This window comes from Perissodus microlepis, chromosome 11 (assembly GCF_051167445.1).
Source record: "Perissodus microlepis isolate ML-2025 ecotype Zambia chromosome 11, ASM5116744v1, whole genome shotgun sequence".
Taxonomy (NCBI): Eukaryota; Metazoa; Chordata; class Actinopteri; order Cichliformes; family Cichlidae; genus Perissodus; species Perissodus microlepis.
Genome location: NC_140471.1, coordinates 1,548,083 through 1,571,700, shown reverse-complemented (window position 1 = coordinate 1,571,700; position 23,618 = coordinate 1,548,083). Strand labels below are relative to the sequence as shown.

General features: G+C 44.1%; 1 protein-coding gene across 3 annotated transcripts in view; it reads right to left on the bottom strand.

Moving 5' to 3' along the window:
* grik2 (glutamate receptor, ionotropic, kainate 2) overlaps window positions 1-6,262 on the bottom strand; it is a 346,843-nt gene extending 340,581 nt beyond the window's left edge. Inside the window, exons 1-2 of one of the 3 annotated variants that reach the window (XM_084942889.1) lie at window positions 5,932-6,262; window positions 3,102-3,503 (exon numbers count right to left, since the gene is read on the bottom strand). In XM_084942889.1, the coding sequence (XP_084799015.1) occupies window positions 3,102-3,216 (115 nt within the window). In that variant the 5' untranslated portion in view covers window positions 3,217-3,503; window positions 5,932-6,262. Of the gene's footprint in view, window positions 1-3,101; window positions 3,504-3,745; window positions 4,234-5,931 lie in introns of those variants that run through there. The other 2 variants (XM_084942892.1, XM_084942890.1) reach the window with 2 other exon arrangements.
* Between the last annotated feature and the right edge of the window lie 17,356 nt (window positions 6,263-23,618).

Genomic DNA, 23,618 nt, shown 5'->3' with positions numbered 1-23,618 from the left:
ACAGTCAGGCTTGTCGGGGAGTGAGGTCTTTCTAAGAGGACGTTTTTCTGGCCCTGACCTGCAGCATTTAGCTTGTATGGCCCATTAAACACTGACCTTCATACTAATGCTCACCAGAGCAGCCAATGCAACATACTCAACACCCATGCTGGAGACATAACAGAGGCACGGTGCAAACTGGTGTCTTTACTGTACAGAAATCCAATTTCAACTCGCTTCTTTCAGATTTGAGGATCTTTGTACGACTGATGAAAAATGCTCTATTTTGACAACTTTCTATAGTCGGAGCACCTCTTCGACCTAAACTTCTCTGTTAATGTTGCTTTTTCTAAGTGGTAGAGCCGTCTGCTTTCTAACACCAGCTCAGGAGGTGAATGTATGAAACACAGTGCCCCTGTATTTCTGTGAGGTGCCCCTGAATGTGACTTCTTCCACACACAGGTAATCCAATTTGACCTCACCTATGTGCATTACATCTCCTCAAAACTCTGGGACATTTCAGCAGAGGCAGCAGGCTGGAGTCAATGTTACACAGATACTAGGTCCCATGTTATCACGGTTCAGTGCTTCCAGCTGATCCGACTCGGGCTTTAGCTTCAATGGGCCATGGGAAAATTCAGTTATGAGGTTTCTGTCAGCACGTGTCTGTCTTCAAAAGACACACGATCACATTCAAAGTCTCGCTGCGATGTAATGTCTCTGTTCTCTGCTCAGCTGGATAAAAATAATTTTAAGCATTTAAAAGTTCAGTTTCAAAGGTTTTATAAGAACTCAGTGTTCCTGTAACGTCTGTTTGCTCTCACAGGAGCCGGTCACACCAGCCGCGGCAGCTTTACTCTATTGGTTTTTTGGGTGTGTATTTCTAACAGTGACGACTCTTAAATGTGCTGAATTGTTTGTCAGCTTCTACTTGCTGTAACTGCTGTTCCAGCTCACATAGGCTGAAGTGTGGAGTAATACCGAGTGTTCAGGAGGTTTTGATTTGAAAAGAGTTATCTGACCCACCGTGTTCATGAAATCTAGCCTGCTAACATCCCACAAGCTGTACCTGCTTGGGACTGTGTTCCTGCCATTACCTGTTTTATTTCATCTGCTTGTTTGATATCTTAGTTAGCTCTGTTTTAACCACCAGGTTTCTTCCCGTCTGTATGTACATATACGTGTGCAGCTATGCAGGGCAACTCACAAAGAAGCTGCAAGCAAAGGTGACTGCAATAACAGCATCATCCTCAGAGAGGAAACAGCATTTGATGATGATGATTACTGTTAATGCTTTACAGTCACTGTGATTCCAGAATTTTGTCATGTATGGACTTTGGTTTTCACATTTCTTCCTTGCTGTTTGATAATAAGGTGCATTAAACCGAGGCTGTAACTGTAGTTGAGTTTTTGCAGGGTTAACCTCTCTATTTGGTGAAATCTGACTATATGGGAGGACTAAGAGAAAAACGTCAGTATTGCACTGAGCCTTAGGGAATACATGCATGAAAAAAATGCAATTAATGGGCCCCTATAGTTCTACATGTCGTCATCGCTGGGCCTGTGTCTTCTGTGACAGTCTCAATATGTCTCGCGACTAACATTCCTGACACAGAGCCTGAAAATTCAAATCTCAAACACAAAATGCAGGGATATGAAGTGTGTCCACTGACAGACGCTGATAAGCTGGATCATGGGGAAGCATGTTTTGCGGTTTGTCGGCAGCATCTTTAACTTTGATTTTGACGGCTGGTTATTTAGTGTGTTTTTTACAAGTTTGCCCACCTATTTGCAAACAGCATGCTTAATATTAATGTACATTTGTGTTGTCCCAGGATAAAAGACTCTAATGGATGTTTGATGCAATGCTTACACTGAATGTTTCAGCAGGTCCATTGCATTCTGTAATGAAAGCTTGATGCCTCCTGAACACACACAAGTGGCCGGCGGGTGGCAAAAAAGGAACAACCTGTCCCACAGGCCGATTAATCACAGAGCAGTAAAGGACTGTGGTGCTAATGGGGCATTCTGTGTCCGCTCTACATGTGGACTGGATAAGTGTGGGAGGCAGTCAGCGTAATGCAAAGACACACCGACGAGCCCAGAGCTCAGAGTCTCCTCGTTCTCTTCACGTGTGTCGTGTAAATCCAACACAGCTCCACCAGCAGAAAATCAATTTGCACTTCATCACTTCCTATTAATGAATTCAAGAAATGTTCACCGTGGCTTTAATTACACAGAATCCTTTTACTATATTTATTTTCAATGAATAAACGACGTGATGTTGTTAAGAAGAAGCACCTGTGTTTATGTTAAAACACTTTGTGCATTCTGCGTATGTCTGTGTTTGTATGTGGCTTTACGTCTGTTCCACACCGTGACCTGATGGATGAAATTCAACAAAAAGTTGACCTTTGTTCAATTATTTTCGTCACTATTTTAGCCACACTGTTCGGTGAAATCAGTGGCTTTAAGCTTTTGCAAGCATCGCATTCAAGTCTGTAAATTAGTCAATTCAACTTGTATTTAAAATAATTCGAGAATATAATTTAATGTAATAAAATGATGCAGCTACAAAATCATGGGGGTTGGAAGATGTCCTGCCTGCATATCATTTAGCATGAATGTGTTAGAAAAACCATATGTGGTTCCTTTGTTGTATTCTAAAGCATCCAGATGTGTTTCTGAGCGTCAGCACAGAGTTAAAGCGTATGAATATTATTCTTTGTATAAAAGAAATAATAAGTGTAATTTCACAAAAATCACCACATCAGTACATCACACCTGAAATCACCTCATTAAACACACGGGGTGGGATAAGCACATCGCTCCTGTTAACATCTGTGAATGTTTACGCTGGTAATTTTGTTACACACTGCCCACTCCCTTAAACTTGTAGGCCATTCATAAATTCGTTCTGTGCAGCAGGTCTGTGCCAACTCTCTGAACACACGACCCTTACGCCAAATTTCTTGTTACTCTGCAAATAACAGTCAGAAGAGCAGAGCAGGGACAGGGAGAAACAGCGAGTCTCCAACAGGTGGGGATGGAGCAACATCATTTATGGGGTGAAAACACAGCAGTGAAACTTTTGAACAGAAGACAGAAAAGAAGCAGCTTACCAAATCTCAGGACATGTGGCATCCCATGTAAAAGCCCCACACAGTGTGTCAGCAGCAGTAGAAGCTTGACGGTGCACCTGAGCCTGGCTTTAAATATCAGGTGGGGGATCTTCATGGTGCTTGTTTGGTGCGCTGGATTTAAATCCCTGGATCGGTATATTCCTCTGTATTGTTTTCTCTTTAACCCCTACGACGTGAATTCAGGCAGCTGTAAGATCAAGGCATGATCTTCACCAGCGGGCTGAGCAGCGGTTTTCCCACATCCATTTGGCAAGAGGGGAAAAAATCAGTACGAGTCCAGCTCACTGCGCCAAGAAGAAAAAGCCCTCAGCTGAGGAAAAGGATGGTGAATGTGGAGGTGGTGGTGTCGGGGCATCCATGCTAGGCAGGGAAATCCATTTACTGAAAGACAAAGGAAGAGATAGAAGAGGGTGAGAGTTGGGGCTGGGGGGAGGGGGTGGGGGGTTACCGAAGTGACAAAGTGAGAGTGAAAGACAGTGAAGCGGTCTGAGCAGCCTCCCCAGTCCGAGCTCCTCCCGCTGCACTGCCGCACAGCATCTGACGTCGAGCGCATAGGATGGACAGGGTTTACTGCTGCTCACACTTCACTCTTGGATCTGTGTCCCCTACCCAAAGTGCCATACCTCCCGCACTCCTTTCCCTGCTGTATCCCCGGCCAGATTGCCAGCCGCCGCGCTGACGTTTCTCCGGTTCGGCTCAATCTCCGTCGGCCGAACGCCGTCGTGCACAGCCCCATAAAAGCCAAGCCATGAATTCGAAATGATCGCCAGTGTTTGATCGAAGTCATTCAAGCACGGACTGCGTGGGCTCCATGTGTGAAGCAAAGCTGTCACTGTAACTCAGCGTGATGAATAGGCTGCGCTCGGCGCGCCGGTGTTTCAGCACTCGACTTCTGTCTTTGGAATTACTTTTCCTTTTTTGAAATTCGATTCTTCTCAGACCGAGACTGGGCAACCTGTTAGACACAAGCCTCGATATCAAATTTACATTTCATGTGTTTCGTGCCTGACTCTGGAGGCACTGCCGTTTTATACCAGCACAGAATTATTGAAGGTGAAGTCCGTGAACGCTCTCTATTAGGATGGCATTTAGAAATGAAACAATATACTCAGCTAACATTTTAACAAGAGTCACAGGATTTTTAGGCAAAAAAGCCCCAAAAAACTAAATGTATTTGTTTCCAAAATTTCAGTTAGAATTTCAGTCATCATATGAATGTGCTGCATAATTTCCGAAACTTATAGATTATAAACGCAGACGCGGTGAAGGTGTACGGAAGTGGGGATAATTTAAAATGCATTGAATAAAAATATCTTCGCTCCAATCCCAGCTGCCAACCACTGAAAATACAAGGTAAATAAGGTAATGATGACGGAGTGCTAACACGGACTTTCTTCGTGGGCTTTAACGTTTAGGCCACGCCGTCCGCATTTTAGTCTCGCTTTGAGTTTTCCACAGCGCAGACACCGCCTGTGTTTCACGTCCAGCTTTTCATTGCGGCTATTTCAGCACCTGAACAGAGAATATGTTTTAAAGCAGGAGATACCCCGAGTGTGTTTCAGCACCACGAACAGAGGCTTGATTTCAAACACTCCGAGGCTTCAGCAGGAGATCACTGGCTTTCACATATGCTCCCGTTATGATGCCAGCTTCCTCTGCTCGCTTGCCTCCTTAATTAGCAGAGATGTTCTGTTTGGACTGATGATCCATAGTTTGGGTCAGGGTTATCTTGGTACTCCTAAGCGTCTGATTCCATATTTGCAATCATTTGTTGTTTGCAACACAGAAAACTACTGCTGTGCCCGCCATTTATAGACATGCAGGTGGGTGTGCAGAAGGTAAATGTAAAACGATTCTGGTGAATATTGTGTGAGGGCCATTACACCTCACCTGTCACACCAAATAACTGATATTACTACTGTATTACTATTGGCTGTTATTGTAACATTGTTTGTCATTTCATCCTCAGATTTCACAGGACGTTACTATGTTTGCTAAATCAAAAGGAAATTACAATCTCGAGTTAAAAGCTGGACACAAAGGTCGGGAGAAAAACAAGAGGCAGCTTTGCAAACTAATGTAGAGAAGTGCTGGTGGACTGCACAGGTAAAAATGACCTCACACTTGGCACCAGCACACAGACTCATCCGGATGTCTCCTATTTTCACAGACAGACTTACAGGTCAACAAATGTCCCTTTGTGCATTTGGAAAGGGCGTAAAGAGCGCATGAGAGGAGCCTCTCCACCGGCAGCACTGCCCGATGATAAAGTTGATTTACAGCTAATGCGCTTGTGGACTGTGGGTTTCAAATGTGCGGCTCATCTCGTGAGTTTCCATCAAACCGCGCGAACTAGAGACGTTATTTACAGATCATTCATAAAGTGGATCACGGCGGAAATTTAACGACCCTTGTAATGTCTTACGAGCCCACAGCAGTAAGAGCACCAGGCCGAGAACGAGGAGAAAGAGGAGGAGGTAGCCGTAAGGTGACAAGCATCTCTACACAGAGGTCGTGCATAAACATGGGAGGTCACTTTCCTTCAGAGTTTCTGAAGCACAAATCAGAGCCGTGTTTGAGACATGGACATCGTTCTTTCTAAAGGTGAGCCGATTTGTCTGGATAAAGTGCACGGACCAACTTCAAACCGCGCCTGAGGCGTCAGCGGCGGAGGTTGGAAAACGACGCGAAAAAGCTTCTACCTGGGTCTGATCTGTTTCCACACGACCTGACCTGTTCCTGAACAAATCCAGAGGATCGCATTTGAAGCGTGAAATAAGTGTAAAGTTTGGAGAAAAAGCGTGCCTACCTTAGAGCGTGAGCAGAGAAGAGTCATCAAAGCAGCACAAAGAAGTTGATTTGTTTCTATGGAAGAACCGTGTCGCTTCCCCCGCGCTCTCATCTGGTAGCGCTGAGCTCCGGCCGTAGGGGAGACACGCCTCCTGTCGGACGGCAGGACGCACTGCTTAAAGCAACAGGGGGACGCTCCGGACTGAAGGCTCACCGACACCGAGTCTGCAGCTTCCCCCAGCGGGGCGACTGCCTGTCAGCTCAGACTGAGGCTCCAATCCTTTAGATGCCCATATGAACAAAACCGCACTGATCTACCTACACCTTACAGTTTGGGGTTGTGGCAGTGACCACAGGACATACCGGCTCGGTAAGCCTGATCCCGTAGATTGCTTAAATGCCACGAGGCTGAATAAATGCGCATCACAATGGGATGAAGATTGCCTTCATTAAGTACTAAGAGCTACTTTGTCTTTATTCTCCCGCAGGTATCATTTCATGCAGCAGTGTGCAGTTGAATCTCAAACTGTGACAGTAAGGTTTCCAAAAGAATTTAAAGAAGGGATTTTCTACCGCCGGGGCCTCGCTGCTGCAGAGCCCCGTGTTTAGTGGCTCAGTGAATACTGAGCTTGGTGGACCCAGCGCAGCTGGCTGCTTCAGTCCGGTCACATATTTGCACTTCAAATGTGCACTGCGTGTGGAAAATACTTACTCCGTAAATTACATTTTATTGTAAAAAAACAAAAAACAAAACAGAAATCAGTGTTTGGTGGTTAAAAAAGTAGAAGTTTCCTAAATTAACTGCTAAGAGTACCATATGGTTTTTGGAGAACTTAATGCAAGAGAGGACACAATTAATTTTGCATTTGTGTTTCATGTTTACTATTTATTCCTTGTGGAAAGAACACAATGAAGCCTCCTATCAGTTCTATAAACTGAAGGCAGAGGGTCGTTTTTTATTACGTTACATTAAATATACAAATTATACTGCAGTGCTGAGAGTAACAGTGATGGGAAACCTTTTTAGATTTTCCATATAACAGCACTAAAAATGTGACAGTCGCATTATGAAAACATTTTGTTAGCAGCAAGATTCCCCATCAACACTGTCAGAATTCACTGGCTTCAGAAATGCACCAACTTACCTGTTTAATAACCAAAAATATTAGTTTAAAATAATTAAACCAACTGTGAAAATACAAAAAAATGAATAAATTAGATTAGATTAGATTAGATTAGATGAAACTTTATTAATCCCTCGGGTGGGTTCCTCCGGGAAATTCAGTTTCCAGTAGCAAAGCACCGAAAGAAGTTTCATGTTACAGATACATTAAGGGAAAAGAGAGTAAGGATATAAGCATAAATACACCATATATACACATATACACATATATAGATACAGAATATACAATATGGATAAATAGGATTGCTCATTTGAGTGAGTATATTGCACAGTGATTATTGCACAGTCAAATATAAGAAAAAAGACAAAACAAAAAACAAATATTGCAAATATTGCACAGTGTAGAAAAGCACCTACAGCTCAGTTGTTCCCGCCCTCCCTTGTCCTCCTGTTTCTCCTCCCTCTCCCCTCCAGTGAGGAGTTAAACAGTCTGATGGCGTGTGGGACAAAGGAGTTTTTAAGTCTGTTGGTTTTTGACTTTGGGAGAAGCAGCCTGTCGCTGAATAGGCTCCTCTGATTGTTTACGACCGTGTGCAGAGGATGCCCGGCATTGTTCATAATGTCCATCAGTTTCTTTAAGGTCCTCTTCTCTGCCACTGTCACCAGAGTGTCCAGCTTCATGCCGACCACAGAGCCAGCCTTCCTGATTAGTTTCTCCAGTCTGGATGAGTCCCTCTTTGCTGTGCTGCTCCCCCAGCACACCACAGCATAGAAAAGGACTCCTGCGACCACTGACTGGTAAAACATCCTCAGGAGCTTCCTGCAGATGTTGAAAGACCTCAGCCTCCTGAGGAAGTACAGTCGGCTTTGGCCTTTTTTATACAGGTTCTGCGTGTTGCATGACCAGTCCAGTTTGTTGTCCACCCACAGCCCGAGGTACTTGTATGTGTTGACCACCTCCACCTCCTCTCCCTCTATCTGAACTGGCAGTGGACCTGGTCTGGACCTCCCGAAATCCACAACCAGTTCCTTGGTCTTTGAAGTGTTGAGTTGCAGGTGGTTTGTGTGACTCCATGTGACAAAGTTCCTCACCAGGCTCCTGTACTCCTCTTCCTGGTCATCCCAGATACACCCCATGATGGCCGTGTCGTCTGCAAACTTCTGAATGTGGCATAATTCAGAGTTGTAGCAGAAGTCAGAGGTGTACAGGGTGAAGAGAAGAGGGGACAGCACAGTTCCCTGTGGTGCTCCTGTGCTGCTGACCACAGTGTCAGATGTGATGTCCTTCAGCCTGACGTACTGTGGCCTGTCGGTGAGGTAGTCGGAGATCCAAGCGACCAGGCAGGGGTCCACCTGCATCCTGTTTAGTTTCTCCTGGAGCAGACAGGGCCGGATGGTATTAAAGGCACTGGAAAAGTCAAGAAACAGGATCCTGACCGTGCCTTTTCCCCCATCCAGGTGTGAGTGGGCTCTGTGTAGGAGGTACAGGATGGCATCCTCCACACCGACATCCGCCTTGTAGGCCAACTGTAGTGGGTCCTGGGCATGTTGTACCTGTGGTCGGAGGAGGTTGAGGAAGAGCCGCTCTAGAGTCTTCATAAGATGTGACGTCAGTGCCACCGGTCGGAAGTCATTCAGCTCATTGGGCCGGTTCTTTTTGGGGACCGGGACGATGCAGGATGTCTTCCATAGGGCGGGCACTCTCCCCAGTCGCAGGCTGAGGTTGAAGACTTGTTGTAGCGGCTCCATGTACACACATGTACACACAGATAAAATAAAATATCCAACTTACTATGAAAGTAAAAATGTGAAACTTTTTAATTCTGAAAGAAACAAAACAGAATTTACAACATGTTTAAATTAAGTAAATAATAAAAATGATTTTCATTGTTGTTGTTAAAGCAGATTAACTAGGAAAATATAACATTTCTGCACCAAGAAGGTACTGACCACATGGACATGATGCTAGTGTGCCATCAGAGCATCACATCATCATTGTGTTGACCCGTTAGAGAGACACTGCACACCGTGAAGCCTCATCAGCAAAGCACCCTCACATTCTCAGCTTTGTATTGTAACACAAGCTGGCTGTCTCACACATACGACCCACTCCTGTTTGTTTTACACATCACTGCTGCCTGCTGTGATGTGTTTCTGATGTTTTTAATGTGTCATTTTGGTCACAATTGTGAAAGCTGTTTCTTAAAAATAAATTTCAAAATGGTCAAATGAATACAAAAGTACTGAAGTCCTTGAAAATCCTTGGAATCAACAAGCAATGTGCAAACAACCTTGGCCTGAATTCCCTTTTAAACCAAAAACAGCAAAACGAGTCGCTTAGAAGATCCAACTACTCAAAAAAAACATAAATAAAAGACAGACAGAGGACTAAAATATAACTCGCCAGGGCTGAGCTTCATACTTTAACTGAGTCAAAAAAAGAAATCCAATCTGCAGATAAGAGGGGCGATTATGATCATGGATGTAAACTGTTAATGGACTCAGATGCTTTTGAATGTTGAGAGAACTATGAAGAGCTTAGAAGTCATCCACTAAATTAAATGTCTGTGGATCTCGCTGTGAGTTTGAATTTTATTCAGAACAATATTCAGTCATTTATGGGAATCCAAAGATGCAAAAATGTAAATAATTCCCACCGAGAGCTGTTGAATAATCCACAGAAGCTCTAACAAAGTGTGCGGATTACCTGGATGATACTGTAGCATCAACACCTTCCTTCTTGAAAGAAAGAAAAAGATGCACTAACCTGCTTGGAAGGTTACATTGTAGACAATCCCACAATACCCGTATCCATGGAAGAGTCTATGATTGCATCCCAAATGAAACAGGTTTCACCTCTAAATATCTTTCCCAACGACACTCCAACAAATTACTCAAATTTTTACAAATGCTCACTGTAGTTTTACCAAATAATTATCTCAGGTCAGCTACTTTGTACAGGTTAAGGGGAGCAGCTGCTACAACACATGTATCCCTGATTGTGGCACAGTGGGAGACAATCTACAGCACAAATGTGAACTGACTCAGATCAAAGAGAAAGATGTAGAAATGACATGTGACTTAAACACTGTAAGTATTTTAGATGTAGCCAGCGCTAAACAGAAACTATTTCTCTATGGAAACCAGTGGAAAGTATCTCTTGTCTACAGCAACACCATGGAAAACATGACAGGGTGAGCAATTTACACGCCTTAGGAGGAACAGTGTGGCAAAGGAGATGAAATCAAGATTCAAAGAAAGAAAGAACCATCCCTCCATCATCAACAGAGCATCAACATGCTCTAAAATCCCAACTGCCACAAAGAAAGAATAACTTTCATCGCTGAGTTTAACCATTGCAATCAGAAACATAACTGGCACTGGCACATCTTAAAAGGAGAACCATCTCCCCTTCTGTCATTTTGAGAGCTCATTTATCCTTTCACTCAAACAGTCCTGTCGTGACAGTGTTTGTTTCCTGGTTCGGGGCAGTGCTAAGGGTGTCTGACTGGCACAGCTGCCAGTTGTGTCTCCTATTTTACAGTAGTGCCGTGGGACAGATGTGTGTGATGTAACAACCCTTATTATGGCATAGCACCTCTACGGGGTGTCGTCATATTACTGTAGTAGTTGGAGTCTCCTACAGTGAGGGCAGGGGCAGCCATTACAGTCCAGCACGCTGCTCTCCGTGCATCTGTTTTAGAGAGACCTTACCACTGTAACGGGCTGGCGGCAGGAACCACCTAACCCTGGAACATGTTTGTATGAATGTGTAGAGCCGCGGAGACCGAGACCTTCCTTGCCAGACCGCCGTTACAGTGGCTGGTGATTGGAAGCTGCAACAGCAACCTGAAGCTAACGTGTCATGCACAAAGCAGCTCAGTGCAAAATCTTTGTGAAACCACAATGAATCATGTAATGATCTGGAAGTGCTGTTTCGTCTGTTTATGTCACGGCGTTTCGACAATGGCAGACATTTACACTGGCCTCCAGGTAGTCTCAACACTAGGACGTCGGCCCCGTCCCATGAGGCTGTTGCAAGCGATGCACAGATTGCATCAGAGCTGGCCACAATGGACTGGGAGGGGGTAGCAGTGCAGCAACAGTAGCTTGAGATGCATCTCCCTGGAGGACATCCTCGCTGCTTCTGTGACTCTTGTATGGGGAGAGAAGATCGGCCATAAGCCTTCACCCAGAAGCCCAATGACACACCAGCTAGGAGGCTGCAGTCAGGGACATCTGAGTGAGAGATCCACATGATAGTTCAGGTGGTCCTGGAGAAGTTCAGGGTGCACTCACGATAGTTAGGGTCATGTGGAGTCTGTGCCACGATGATGGAAGCAGTCTTGTGATGACACTCTAGCTTGGCCTCAACCAAGTGTTAAAAATTGATGGTCACATGGTGTGCACTGATGCAGTACAGTCATAGCATTATGTGATAATGAGGCGTGACACCTGCACTGGAGAAGACACCCTGGTGTGGGTGAAAGGCAGCGATGAGATGGACCCATGGTCCTATAGATTACCCAACATGATGTACTGGAGATGAGAGTAATAGATGACTCACAGAGAGCATGTTGTTCTTATGATGAAGAAAGATGGGTCTATACAGTTCTGTGTAGACTGCCACAGCAAGACAGAGGTGTCACAGTTTGATGTGTATCCATGCCTCAGGTTCACTCCTGATGAAGCTCTAACAGCAACCTAAAGCTGGGCACCGTCGTACAAAGCGGTACAGAACCATGCAATGACCTGCAAACACTGTTTCCTCTGTGTATACGCTGAGGTTCCTGCAGTGGCAGACATGCTACAAAACCTCATTACACTTCTAAACTATTGTGCAGTACAATGTACAATATGACTGCAAATCAACAGCAGTCATCTAAATTCTTAAATGCTTCTGTGTCCAAGTTTACATTGGACAAACAAAGAGCACACAATAAATTTCAGAACATAAAACATCCATCCATACTGGGAGCCATCCGTACTGGGAGCCATCCATACTGGGAGCCATCCATACTGGGAAGTATGCCATAGCCAAACACTATCATGGGGCCAAACAAGGCCACTCTGCAACTCTATGTTTCACTGAGCTTGAACATGTAACTCTTCCAGCAATCAGTCAATCCAAAATATAACCTCAGACGCAATCACACTGCTGTGTTTGTGTAACTGTTATTGCATTGTTGGATATGAGACCAGGAGGCGAATTATCGTGTGATTTTATTTCCACAAATTACTAAAACCTTTTTGGTTTTATGATCTGATGAAGACCATGAGGCAGAAACAGTATATTTGTTGGCCAAATGAAATGGTCATATTGAGATTTGTCAACTATTTTGTGTTATGACAAAACTCCAGGAAAAACTCCACACTGCAAGAAAAAAATGATCATGTGTTGCAATCTCCTACATTTATACGTCATAAAGTAACTGAATATTTTTAATGCTAATTACTTGCTGCCCTCATGCACAAGCAGACAAAGACAGCTGTAGTGATAGATGTAGCTATATGAAGAGACAACAACATCAGGAACACGAGAAGCTGGAGAAGTACGAAGGGCTCAGAGAGGAGCTCCAGAAAATCCCACAGGATCTCAGCTCGGTCATTCTCAACCACCTTTAGGGGCGTGATTCATTTTGACCTTGGAATGTCCAGGTTACACTCAGCACAGATGTTCCTGTTTATATATGGCAGCCGCTCAGTTATGGTGTCCCATGTAAGACCTGCCGGGTAGCGTCTTGCACCCTTCTGTTATGTGCAGGGGCATCTTTGCACAGCCTGCACCCGGGGTCCTGCCTGATTTGGTAGAGCCTCTGTCGAGCTTGTCCTTTCTGCTGCTTCAGTCCAGCTTTGTCCAGTCTTTGGTAGGATGATTCAATATCAGTCACTTCTTCTGCAGGTGGTACATGCCATGCAGGGGCTGTCTTTCCATGATTCTTCCTCTTCTTTCTCAGGTTTTTGCTGTCTGAGGTATTCACTAATCACAAGATCAGTTGTGGCCATCGTTCTGGTGTACTCATCTTTAATTTCATCCTGGATCGTAGTTCTAACCATTATTTATATATCTATAGATATAGATATAGATATACATATATAATATATTTATTACACCGACATCAACAGTCTATATATATCTATATAGATAGATAGATAGATAGATAGATAGATAGATAAGATAAGATAACTCTTTATTGTCATTGCACAGTCATACATAGTACAATAGTACAATGAAATTGGAAAACTGTCCTACGTCGGCACTACATGTAACACAACACAACACGATACGACACAAACAACACAACACAGTATAATAACTTAGTAATAAAAAAGAAGAATAAGTGTATTTGTATTGCACACTGTTATTATTGCACATTAATTATTATTGCACCTTGTTATAAATATAAATATTATTATTATTACTGTTTTTTAGATAGACAGACATGTATGCACATGTGTGTGTTGACAAAAACACCCGCACCGCAGGCATAACAAACACTTCACCTTTGTTACAGAAGCATGTGATGATATGTCAGCATTAGAGAAAATAATTTGTGAAAAACGCTGACACATCTTGATTTGCATTGAAACAGACATAATTACATCCCATGCTTTGCTGTGTCCTTTCTTGTTTGTGGTTTTTTGGATCCAATTCCTGAATTCACTGCTTGATATAAACAGTATTTTAGCTCTGGGCCAATCAAAATGCAGGATGAGAAATGGAGGGAACAAAATGAGTCCATCAGACAGAAATAACTGCATCCATCACAGACGTACAATTTGGTGGTGGAGGAGCACATCCCTGCAGTGATGAAGGCCTGATCTGAAGCCACAGTCTGGAGTTGAAATGAAAGGGAGCTTTGATTGCTCCCCTCCCCTCCTGCCCACCACAGTGTGCAGCATGAAAAGTTGAATTGTGGGGGCTACAAATAAATAGTCAATGACAGCTCTGTGATCCAACAACCTCCACTACTCTTACCCATGGGACATAAAAGGCATCTGAAACCCTTGAATAAGATAAAAAAGAATAGGATATGAGAAAATACTATTTAGAGATGAATAATTCTGTCTGACAGAGTGCTGCAGTGATCACTGATTAATGCTGGCTTCCAGAAATGAAGGTAATGGGGACAATACAGCCTCTGAAAGGAACTTTTTTAATGAAGCAATCGACGTATTAACCTCTTCACAATCACCAGGTCATCAGGGGTTTGTCTGTGGTCAGGGTGGGCTTTTAGCCACTAATCATTAGCTGTCTTCTGCATTAACCTTTTCCATATGATTCTTTTAACAAATGAAAAATATATTTTTAAAAGATTCTGAGCAATCTCAAACCCGCCTCTGAACCTGTGTTTTTCCTTGTTTCCTCTTCCCTTTAGAAGAGATGCTTAGAGCTGCTGCAGACCACTGCTACAGATTTTTGATGGGACCTGGTGCCTGTTATTATTTTTTATTATTATTAAATTCTTTGAATCTGTGAAGAGGTTGCTTTCCCATCTGTCACTGAACAGAGCCTGTATTTATCCAGATACGAGTGTTCACTTTTGGTCAGCCTGATCGTGCTGTAATATAACTGTTGCAGTTTCTGCAAAGCCCCTCTTCTCTTACAGTAACTGTCGGAGTTCCAGTATCACAGTATAATTTGCTAAGCCATGTCTTACTAGGAGTGGAACCCAGCAGCAGGCCAAACTGATCAGCTGACCTCAATACTGTGACTCATCCAGCTAAAAACACTTCATACACAGGCATGTTTGTAATCATCGTGCACTCTATTAATCTGCAGCCCAACATTATTCATCTAAGTTCAAACTCCAGTGTATTTGTATGTAGAGTTGCTGGTAACTACGTACTGCTGCCTAAAACAAGCATCCATATGTCCATCCGTGTCAAGCATGAACGAGCGGACTCAAGCGCAGGACCGAAAGATCTTAAAGTAACAACGAAGTTTATTTACGCAACACCAACTGATATATACAATGTGAGGCGGAATGGGCTCCGGAAAATCCAGGAGAAGAAAGGGTCACATCACTCATGCCACTCTGCCAACACTCTATATATATATATATAAGTAGTGGCTGGACATGCAGCAGGTGAGTGATTAGTTGCAGGTGCATGGCTCAAAGGCGGGAACCCGCAGTGAGCTCCACTCAGGTGAGGAGCGAGAGAGAGAAACTAACAATAAGAATCCTGAGTGAGATTGCCGGGAGACACGGAGGCCCGTGACAATCCGTATATGTGTGCTGGAGCCAATCCACCAGGTATCATTGGGTCCAGGAACAACACATAAAGACAACCTCTCACTGTCGCCTGCATACTTTGGGCAAATTCTGAATCACCATTTATTCTCACTTACATGTCTTTGGACTGAAGCTGGATGGCCCAAAGAGACCAACTTAGTCCAAGGAAATAGTGCTAAACCGCTGCACCACAGGTCATAAGTAAGCAGCCTGAAAGTAGTATTACCCATGACTGGTTCTAGTGCTGTGGAGTGATCAAAGTGAAGTAAAGCGAAGCTTTCATGTGGAATAATTACATACAAAGATGCAAAACAGTTTACACTGGGCAAGACAGGTGTTGTGGAAGTTTTCCATTAAATAAACTGCATGAGTGTGAGACATGCTAAAGTCCAGTGGCACCAAGGCATTATACAATAAAATAATGTGAATAATACATAAATAAAAGAAATTCCTATACACAGGCAAGCTGAAAATATTTCACTTGATCAGCTGAGATTTTCCTTCACACTGAAGATTTTTCTGATCTTGTTGATTCTGAATGAATCAACTTGTTTATGTCCCACAGAGACTGAACATAAAAGGACGAGGTATAAAAGAAAGTTTTGTCTTTATTACTTTCAGTGTATTAAAAAGTGCAAAAGCAAATTCAATTTGCTGGATTTGCATAAAGTGTAACAGAATCCAGAAACAGGGGCAAATCCAATTCAGTGTAATTCAGTTTTATTTATAGAGCACCAAATCACAACACAAGTGCATAACCGATCAAAAACCAATCAAGATAACCACAAGGCTCACAGGGATGGATCTAGCAAAGTGCGGCCTTCTAGCCGATATTTGATGGAACACGGATCTCACTGGATCGCTCCAAAATCCAGAACAGAATTTAAAATCCTTCGCCCCAATACAACACTTTGCTCTCAGACTGCTGGCTTTCTTGTGGTTGTTCAGGTATTACACAGTATGATGGAAGGCAGAGCTTCCAGGCCCATCCTCTGTGGAACCAGCTCCCAGCTTGGATTCAGGTGATCTGTCTTTTAACATCAGGCTTAAACGTTTCCTTTTTGATAAAGCTCGTCGTTAGGGCTCGACCAAGTGACCCTGAACCCTTCCTTAGTTATGTTGCAATAGATCAAGGCTGCTGGGGGCTTCTTCTACACTCACCTTTTTTCCAAAGCGGTGTTTGTACACCACTGTGACTGAATCATTAGTTCTTATTCATCTCTGGCTCTCTTCCACAGTGTGTCTGTTGTCTTGTCTCCCACCCATCACCCATCAGCAAATACTTATAGAGGATCGTCTGACTGTTGGGAATTTCTCTGTATTATTGTGGGTTCTTGACCTCACAGCATAAAGCACTTTGAGGCAACTGTTTGGTTGCCTTAAGAAGACGTAAACAGCTATGTTACAGTCAACATAACAAAGAATTTTTGTTGACTTCCCTGTCACTGTTCACAATGAACACATTACACAACATTTTACATGAGTTTAATACAAAAACCATAGAATTTATTCTTATGCAATGATTCTTAGCAGTGAGGAAAGATTTAGAAATAAGTTCACATGAAACAAAATTAAGAGCTTTGGGGGAAGAAAAGTCTGCCAACTCAGCGTTACTTTCTCTTTAACACACACACACACACACACACACACATCTAGCTAAATGAAATAAGTTGAAGCTGTTTAATACCGTAGCCACTAAAAATGTTGCCGTACTGTAAATGCAAAATTATCTGCCTGTAACAGAAATATTACTCATTAAGCAGAAAGCATAACCCCTCACAGTCAGCCTCATGTCCTCCAGTCATCACTAAACTACACCTACATAGTGCTCAGAAAAAGAGTGAAGATGATAAGCCCTGACTAACAGCAAACATCAAATGTTTTAGATTTCCGTGCAGGACATTCATATTTTTCTCTTCCTTTTTTAAAATCTTTCTTAATGTTTCATTCTTCGTGAAACAGGGCATCGTTGTAACACAGAACAGTACACAGTAAATGCTGTGCATTTATAAAGAGCTTTTAATATCCATTCACTGCATGACAGAGTGGCGCAAACATCTACAGGAATGTGGTGACATAATAGTTCTGTGATAACATCAAATGCAGCGTCATTCCTGAGTATGTCAAAGATGTAACAAAACGTAGCTTATGTACTGTATCCTCAGATGCTAGGTCTCCAGCAGTCACTCAGCAGCTGGGTGACAAACAGTGATATTGCTGTTTGTCACTTCAACAGTACTGCTTGTAATATTTTGAGAGCAGACCCATTAGCGTCAGGTCTTGTCCATCCACTGTAGGTGAACAGCTTTGAAAGGAATCAACTGGGTTTGTTGTGTTGTTGGAACACACAAAAAACGCAGCAGTGGATGGTTTTAATTTAGCAATATTTAATATTCACTATAAAAAATTTCTCATCCACCTGTTCATACACACAGTTTATCTCTTCCAGTAGTAAACTGGCATATGGAGACAACAGTGACTGAGCTGCTAAGTGAACAACCTTGTCTATGACCTGAGACACAGATGCCCTTTTCAGAAGTGTGATGAAGTATAATGTTCTACTATTTTACAAGAAAAGAGGAAAAAGTTGTAAATATAAAGTCTTGCTGAAGTCTAAAATCTTGCCTATGGCAATTAAAACCTTAAGGGCCATTTCTGTGTAAATAAATCAATCCACTCATATACACTTACTTCCTCTGCTACAGACAGGTGACAAATTGAAGTAAGAACCTGAACCTTAATCAACACTCAAAATGAGAGTTGTTGGAATGCTGTGGGGATTTTACAACAGCAACACCAGGCAGGTATCCAAAACTGAAAAAAGCAAGGTAGCTGGATAGCACACAAATGCTGAACTGAGCACAGGGAGGAAACAGGCTGAGACTGACAGAGAAGGATGACAACTTAGAGATTTCACTGGGGTGGGAAGGTAGGAAAGGTAGATCTAAGAGCCATAACCTGTCCAGTGAACTAGATGGTGGAGACCCCAGCCCCTACGATGGACAGTCAATATAGTCTTCTGACTATAAAGGATGGCTGCATGTCAATCAAGCAGGTGGAGGGAAATTGGAAGGTGAGTTGATGGAGACAGTTTCCATTATGAGACAGAATGTAACCACCCTGTGGTTTTTAGCAACTTTAAACCCCATTTCAAAGGCACCAATAAAACATGGACATGATTTTTAGACTACTTTTCCAAAGGAATGTCTTTGCAGGATGGCCCAAGTGTTTGCTATAAGTAGGGAATGTGTCCATAAAGTTCTTTATTGAAGCCCCAAAACTAATAGTGTAGACACTATTAGTTTGGTGCAGAGAAAACAAAATACCGCAGATATTCGTGATAATTTCTTGACAGGACTAGATGAAGTGGAGATGTCTGGTGAGTCGCATGGCCAAGATACTGCCAATAAGGGCTGTAATATAGAGTGGCCCAGATAATGGCCCTGTAGCGACATCTGCTTGGGAAACTAGGTCTGAATCAAGAAACCACTGCTCAACACCAGATTATACTACAACTTGGTGATTGATCCATCTGTCAACAGGTTGCTGGACCCTGTCCTCTGGCTGTCATAAGGATACACCATATGAATGACCCAGCACATAGAAACAGATAACCATGCCCTTAAGGCTGGTTTTGAATCACCAGTTACTCTAACATATACTCAAACACATGGGTCCTGGGGTTGCCTTGGAACACTTACATAACTTCCCCTTGGGATCAATAAAGTATTCTGATTCTGAGTCTGATGCAGAACACCTCACGTAAAAGGTGCTTGAGAGCCATCCTTTCACATGACATCCTATCACTCAGTGTTTTTATTGGAGATTATGTATCAGAATTTCAAGAGCAGGACCACGCCTCCAAACACGCTCCTTCCGGTTGTCATCTATATAGGTTCCCCCAGTTCTGCAAGCTGTTCATTCTCGTTTACGTGCCCCACCCTCCCTCCTTGTTCTCCATTCTTTAACGTCTTCATTTCTATTTAGTGCATGGGGATCTGCCAGGCCCAGGAGCCGTCGCCAGTCCCCTTCGAGGGCTTCCCCAAACCGCAGCTCAATTCATGTCAAAGCATTTACCTTTACCTACTAAAACACTGTCAAACCTAAAATGAGGACGTGGGCCCAGCTAGTGAATTTACAGTGAAAAATTCAATAACAAAAGACAACAGAAAGATTTTGTAGGTCCTAAGCAGAAAGATTCACGACTTCCTGGCTGATCAGGAACAGCTGATGACACAATCACCCACAGGTGAGGAAACCAGCCCAGGTGCTGACTGCCTGCAGCTGGAGAAAGACCCACTTCTAAAACACAGGGTGTGGTTAGTGTACACACAAAAACAAAGAGAGAGAAAGGGTGAGAGAGACAGAGAATATATCCCACCCAGCAGCCTAGAGGGAGCAGAGAATCCCAGACCTCCCTCTCCCCAGCCACCTCCTCCAGCTTGTCCGGGGGAACAACAAGGCGTTCCCAGGCCAGCCGAGAGATATAATCTCTCCAGCGTGTCTTGGGTTTCCCCTGGGGCCCCGATGTGGGCACTCCGCCCTTTTCCAGCTGAGGACCCTGGCCTCAGATTTGGTGGTGCTGATACTCATTCCCACCGCTTCACACTCAGCTGCTAATATGTCTGTGAAGGTTCTCAGTCATCCAGGTCATCGTAGTCAAAGGAGCTTGCAAAGAAAAGCGTCTGGACTTCTTTAAGTTACTTGAAGACGTTTCACCTCTCATCCGAGAAGCTTCTTCAGTTCTAAGGTCAAATGGTGGAGAGTCCCAGATTTAAACCTAGTGGGAGTGTCCCCCCACAGAGGGACAAAAGGACCCTCTGATGATCCTGTATTCGCCTGAGACAAGGTGTGAAACTGGGTGTGGGTCCCAATCAGCCAGAGTTTCGGGTGAGTTCATTGTGAAACCTGGCCCCACCTTGTCATGCGAATTCCTGAGGTCAGATGGCCCAGGATGTGAGTGGGCGTTAAGGCGTCTGGGAGGGAACTCAAAACTGGATTATAGATGGCACAGAGTTGGTGTCGTAAACCCCCGCCTCTGTTCAAAGATGGTCGCTCACAGTGGACATAGATGGCTTCTTTCACTCCTCTTTCAAACCATCTGTCCTCTCTGTCCAAAATGTGAACACTGGCATCCTCAAAGAGTGACCTTTGACCTTTAGATGCAGATGGACAGCTGAGTCTTGTCCTGTGGAGGTGGCTCTTCTGTGTTGAACTGTTGAGTTTTGAACCAGTTTTTGTCTGAGCGTGTTGCTGGGTCTGAAGTACACCGGGATGTCATGCTTGGAGAAAACCCTCCTGAGTTTTTCTGATACACCGGCTACATAGGGGATGACAATGTTGTTGCGTCTGTCCTTCTTATCCTCCCTCGCTGGTGTCTGATCTTCTTTTCTGTGCCTCTTTGCTGACTTTAAGAACGCCCATTTAGGATAGCCGCACGTTTTGAGTGCTTCCTTTACATGTGTGTGTTCCTTCTTTTTTCCTTCAGGCTTAGAGGGAACATGTTCTGCCCGGTGGTGTAGGGTCCTAATTACTCCAAGTTTGTGTTCCAGAGGGTGATGGGATTCAAAGAGGAGGTACTGGTCCGTGTGTGTGGGCTTCCGGTAAACTTCGATGTTGAGGTTGCCGTTCTCTTCAATGTGCACGGCGCAGTCCAGGAAAGGCAAACAGTTATCCTTTGTGTCTTCCCTGGTGAACTTGATGTTTTTATCCACAGCGTTAATGTGCGCAGTGAAGGATTCCACTTCTTGTGTCTTGATTTTGACCCAGGTGTCGTCTACATATCTGTACCAGTGGCTGGGTACTCTTCCTTTGAAAGAGCCAAGAGCCTTCCTTTCCACTTCCTCCATGTAAAGGTTGGCTACAACAGGTGACACGGGGGAGCCCATGGCACAGCCATGTTTTTGTCTGTAGAAGCCTTCGTTGTATTTGAAGTATGTTGTGGTAAGGCAGAGGTCTAACAGTGTGCAGATCTGATCGGGTGTGAAGTTGGTCCTGTCCTCCAAGGAGCTGTCTTCTTGTAGTCGTTTTCTGACAGTCTCCACGGCCTCCGTGGTGGGTATGCAAGTGAAGAGAGAGACTACATCAAAGGACACCATGGTTTCATCTGGATCCAGGGTAAGTTTCTGGACCTTGTCGGTGAAGTCGGTGGAGTTCTTGATGTGGTGTGGGGTGTTCCCCACGAGAGGAGCAAGGATGGTAGCAAGGTGTTTTGCAATGTTATAAGTGGCTGAGTTTATGCTACTGACTATGGGTCTGAGTGGGACAGCTTCCTTGTGGATTTTAGGAAGTCCGTAAATGCAGGGTATGGCATCCCCTGGGTAAAGGCGGTGATATGTAAGGCGGTCAATGATTTTGTCCTTTTCAAGGTCTTGAAGGCAAGCTATAACTTTCTTTTTGTAGCTGCTTGTGGGGTCTCGCTTTAAGGCTTCGTAGGTATTGTTGTCACTGAGGAGAGTAGTGATCTTTGTGTGGTAATCTGTAGTGTTTAGGACCACGGTGCATCTTCCCTTATCAGCTGGTAAAACAGTGATGTTGTGGTCTTTGCTTAGGGAAGCGACGGCCTTCTTTTCCTGAATTGTGAGGTTGGACGGAGGGACTTTGGCACTGGATGGCTGAGACTTTCATCCTGATTTGTTCTGCTTCTGTCTGTGATAATTTATTAATCCGTATGGCAGATTCTGTGGCTGTGATGAGGTCCACTATGGGCAACTGTTGTGGAGAAATGGCAAAATTGAGTCCTTTGGCTAATACTCTCTTTCCAGGTTCAGTGAGATTCCGGTCTGAAAAGTTCTTAACCCATTTCTCCTGACTGTCTTCAGGTGTGTTTTCTTCTCTGAGTTGTGTAGGTTCAGAATGAGGAGTGAGTGTTTTTGAAAGCAAGGTGTGAAATTTCCTGCATTGTCTTTCTTTTCCTTTAGAGTGTTGGGCCCGCTGAGCTTTGTCCACAAACTTGTAAACCTCTTCTAGGATTGGAGAGGGTAGAAGGGTTTCCAGTTCCTGAAGAGTCTGGCTGATCTTGATCTGGAGGGCATAGTGAAATGGACCTGTCTTATCCTTTCACTTAAAAGGTGATTTTGTGCTCTCTGTAGAATCAAGTCTGCTCTGTATCCCCTGACAGTGGATCCAAGGCGCAGGCTCTTAGGAACAACTCTGCTTTGTCTACATCTTAGGTTGAAACGGAGATGGTTCCTATAATCCGCTAGTTTCCTTGATTCCCTTTCATACTCCCGCACCAGTTGAAGGGTGTTCCTCCCAAAATGTACGGCAATATGTCTGTGAAGGTTCTCAGTCATCCAGGTCATCGTAGTCAAAGGAGCTTGCAAAGAAAAGCGTCTGGACTTCTTTGCAAGCTCCTTTGACTACGATGTGAAAAGCAGAGATGAGATTCTGAGACCACCCAAGTGAAAGCCTTTCGCCACTTGGCTACACCTAGAAATTCTGTCCATAAGAATTATGAACAGAATCGGTGACAAAGGGCAACCCTGGTGGAGCCCATCACCCACCAGAAACAAGTTTGACTTATTGCCGGGTATGCGGACCAAGCTCTTGCAACGATTGTATAGGGATCAAATGGCCTGTAGCAATGGGCCAGACACCCCATACTTCCGGAGCACCTCCCACAGAGACACCCCGAGGGGCACGGTTGAATGCCTTCTCCAAGTCCACAAAACACATGCAGACTGGTTGGACAAACGCCAATGCACCCTCAAACATCCTCAAGAGGGTAAAAGGCTGGTCCAATGTTCCACAACCAGGACAAAAACCATATTGTTCCTCCTGTATCCGAGGTTCGACTAACAGATGGACTCTCCTTTTCAGCACCCTGACACAGACTTTCCCAGAGAGGCTGAGGAGTGTGATTCCCCTACAGTTGGAACACACTCTCCGGTGCCCCTTCTTAAAGGTGGGAACCACCACCTCGGTCTGCCAATCCAGAGGTACTGCCCCTGATCTCCACGCAACATTGTAGAGGCATGTCAATCAAGACAGCCAATCAATCAATCAATCAATCAAAGCTTTATTCGCCACATGCAGGTTGCCCTGCAGTGAAATGGGACCCCCCCGACCTTACACACACAACACAGACATTACATGGGGATACAAGTCAGAGATCTGTAGCGTTACAGGAAAACACTGAAATATACACAACAATGGGAAAGTACAAGAGGAAAAAAAGAGACCTCTACTCATGCTGTGCTTCCATGGTAGGACAGCATGAGAACAGGAAACAAAAAAACTCCTCTGCACAAAAAGCACATAATGTCCACAGCACAACATTGTGAAAGACATGACAAGCCACAGGATTGGGTGGGGGGTGAGGAGTAATCCGAAGCGAACACAGCA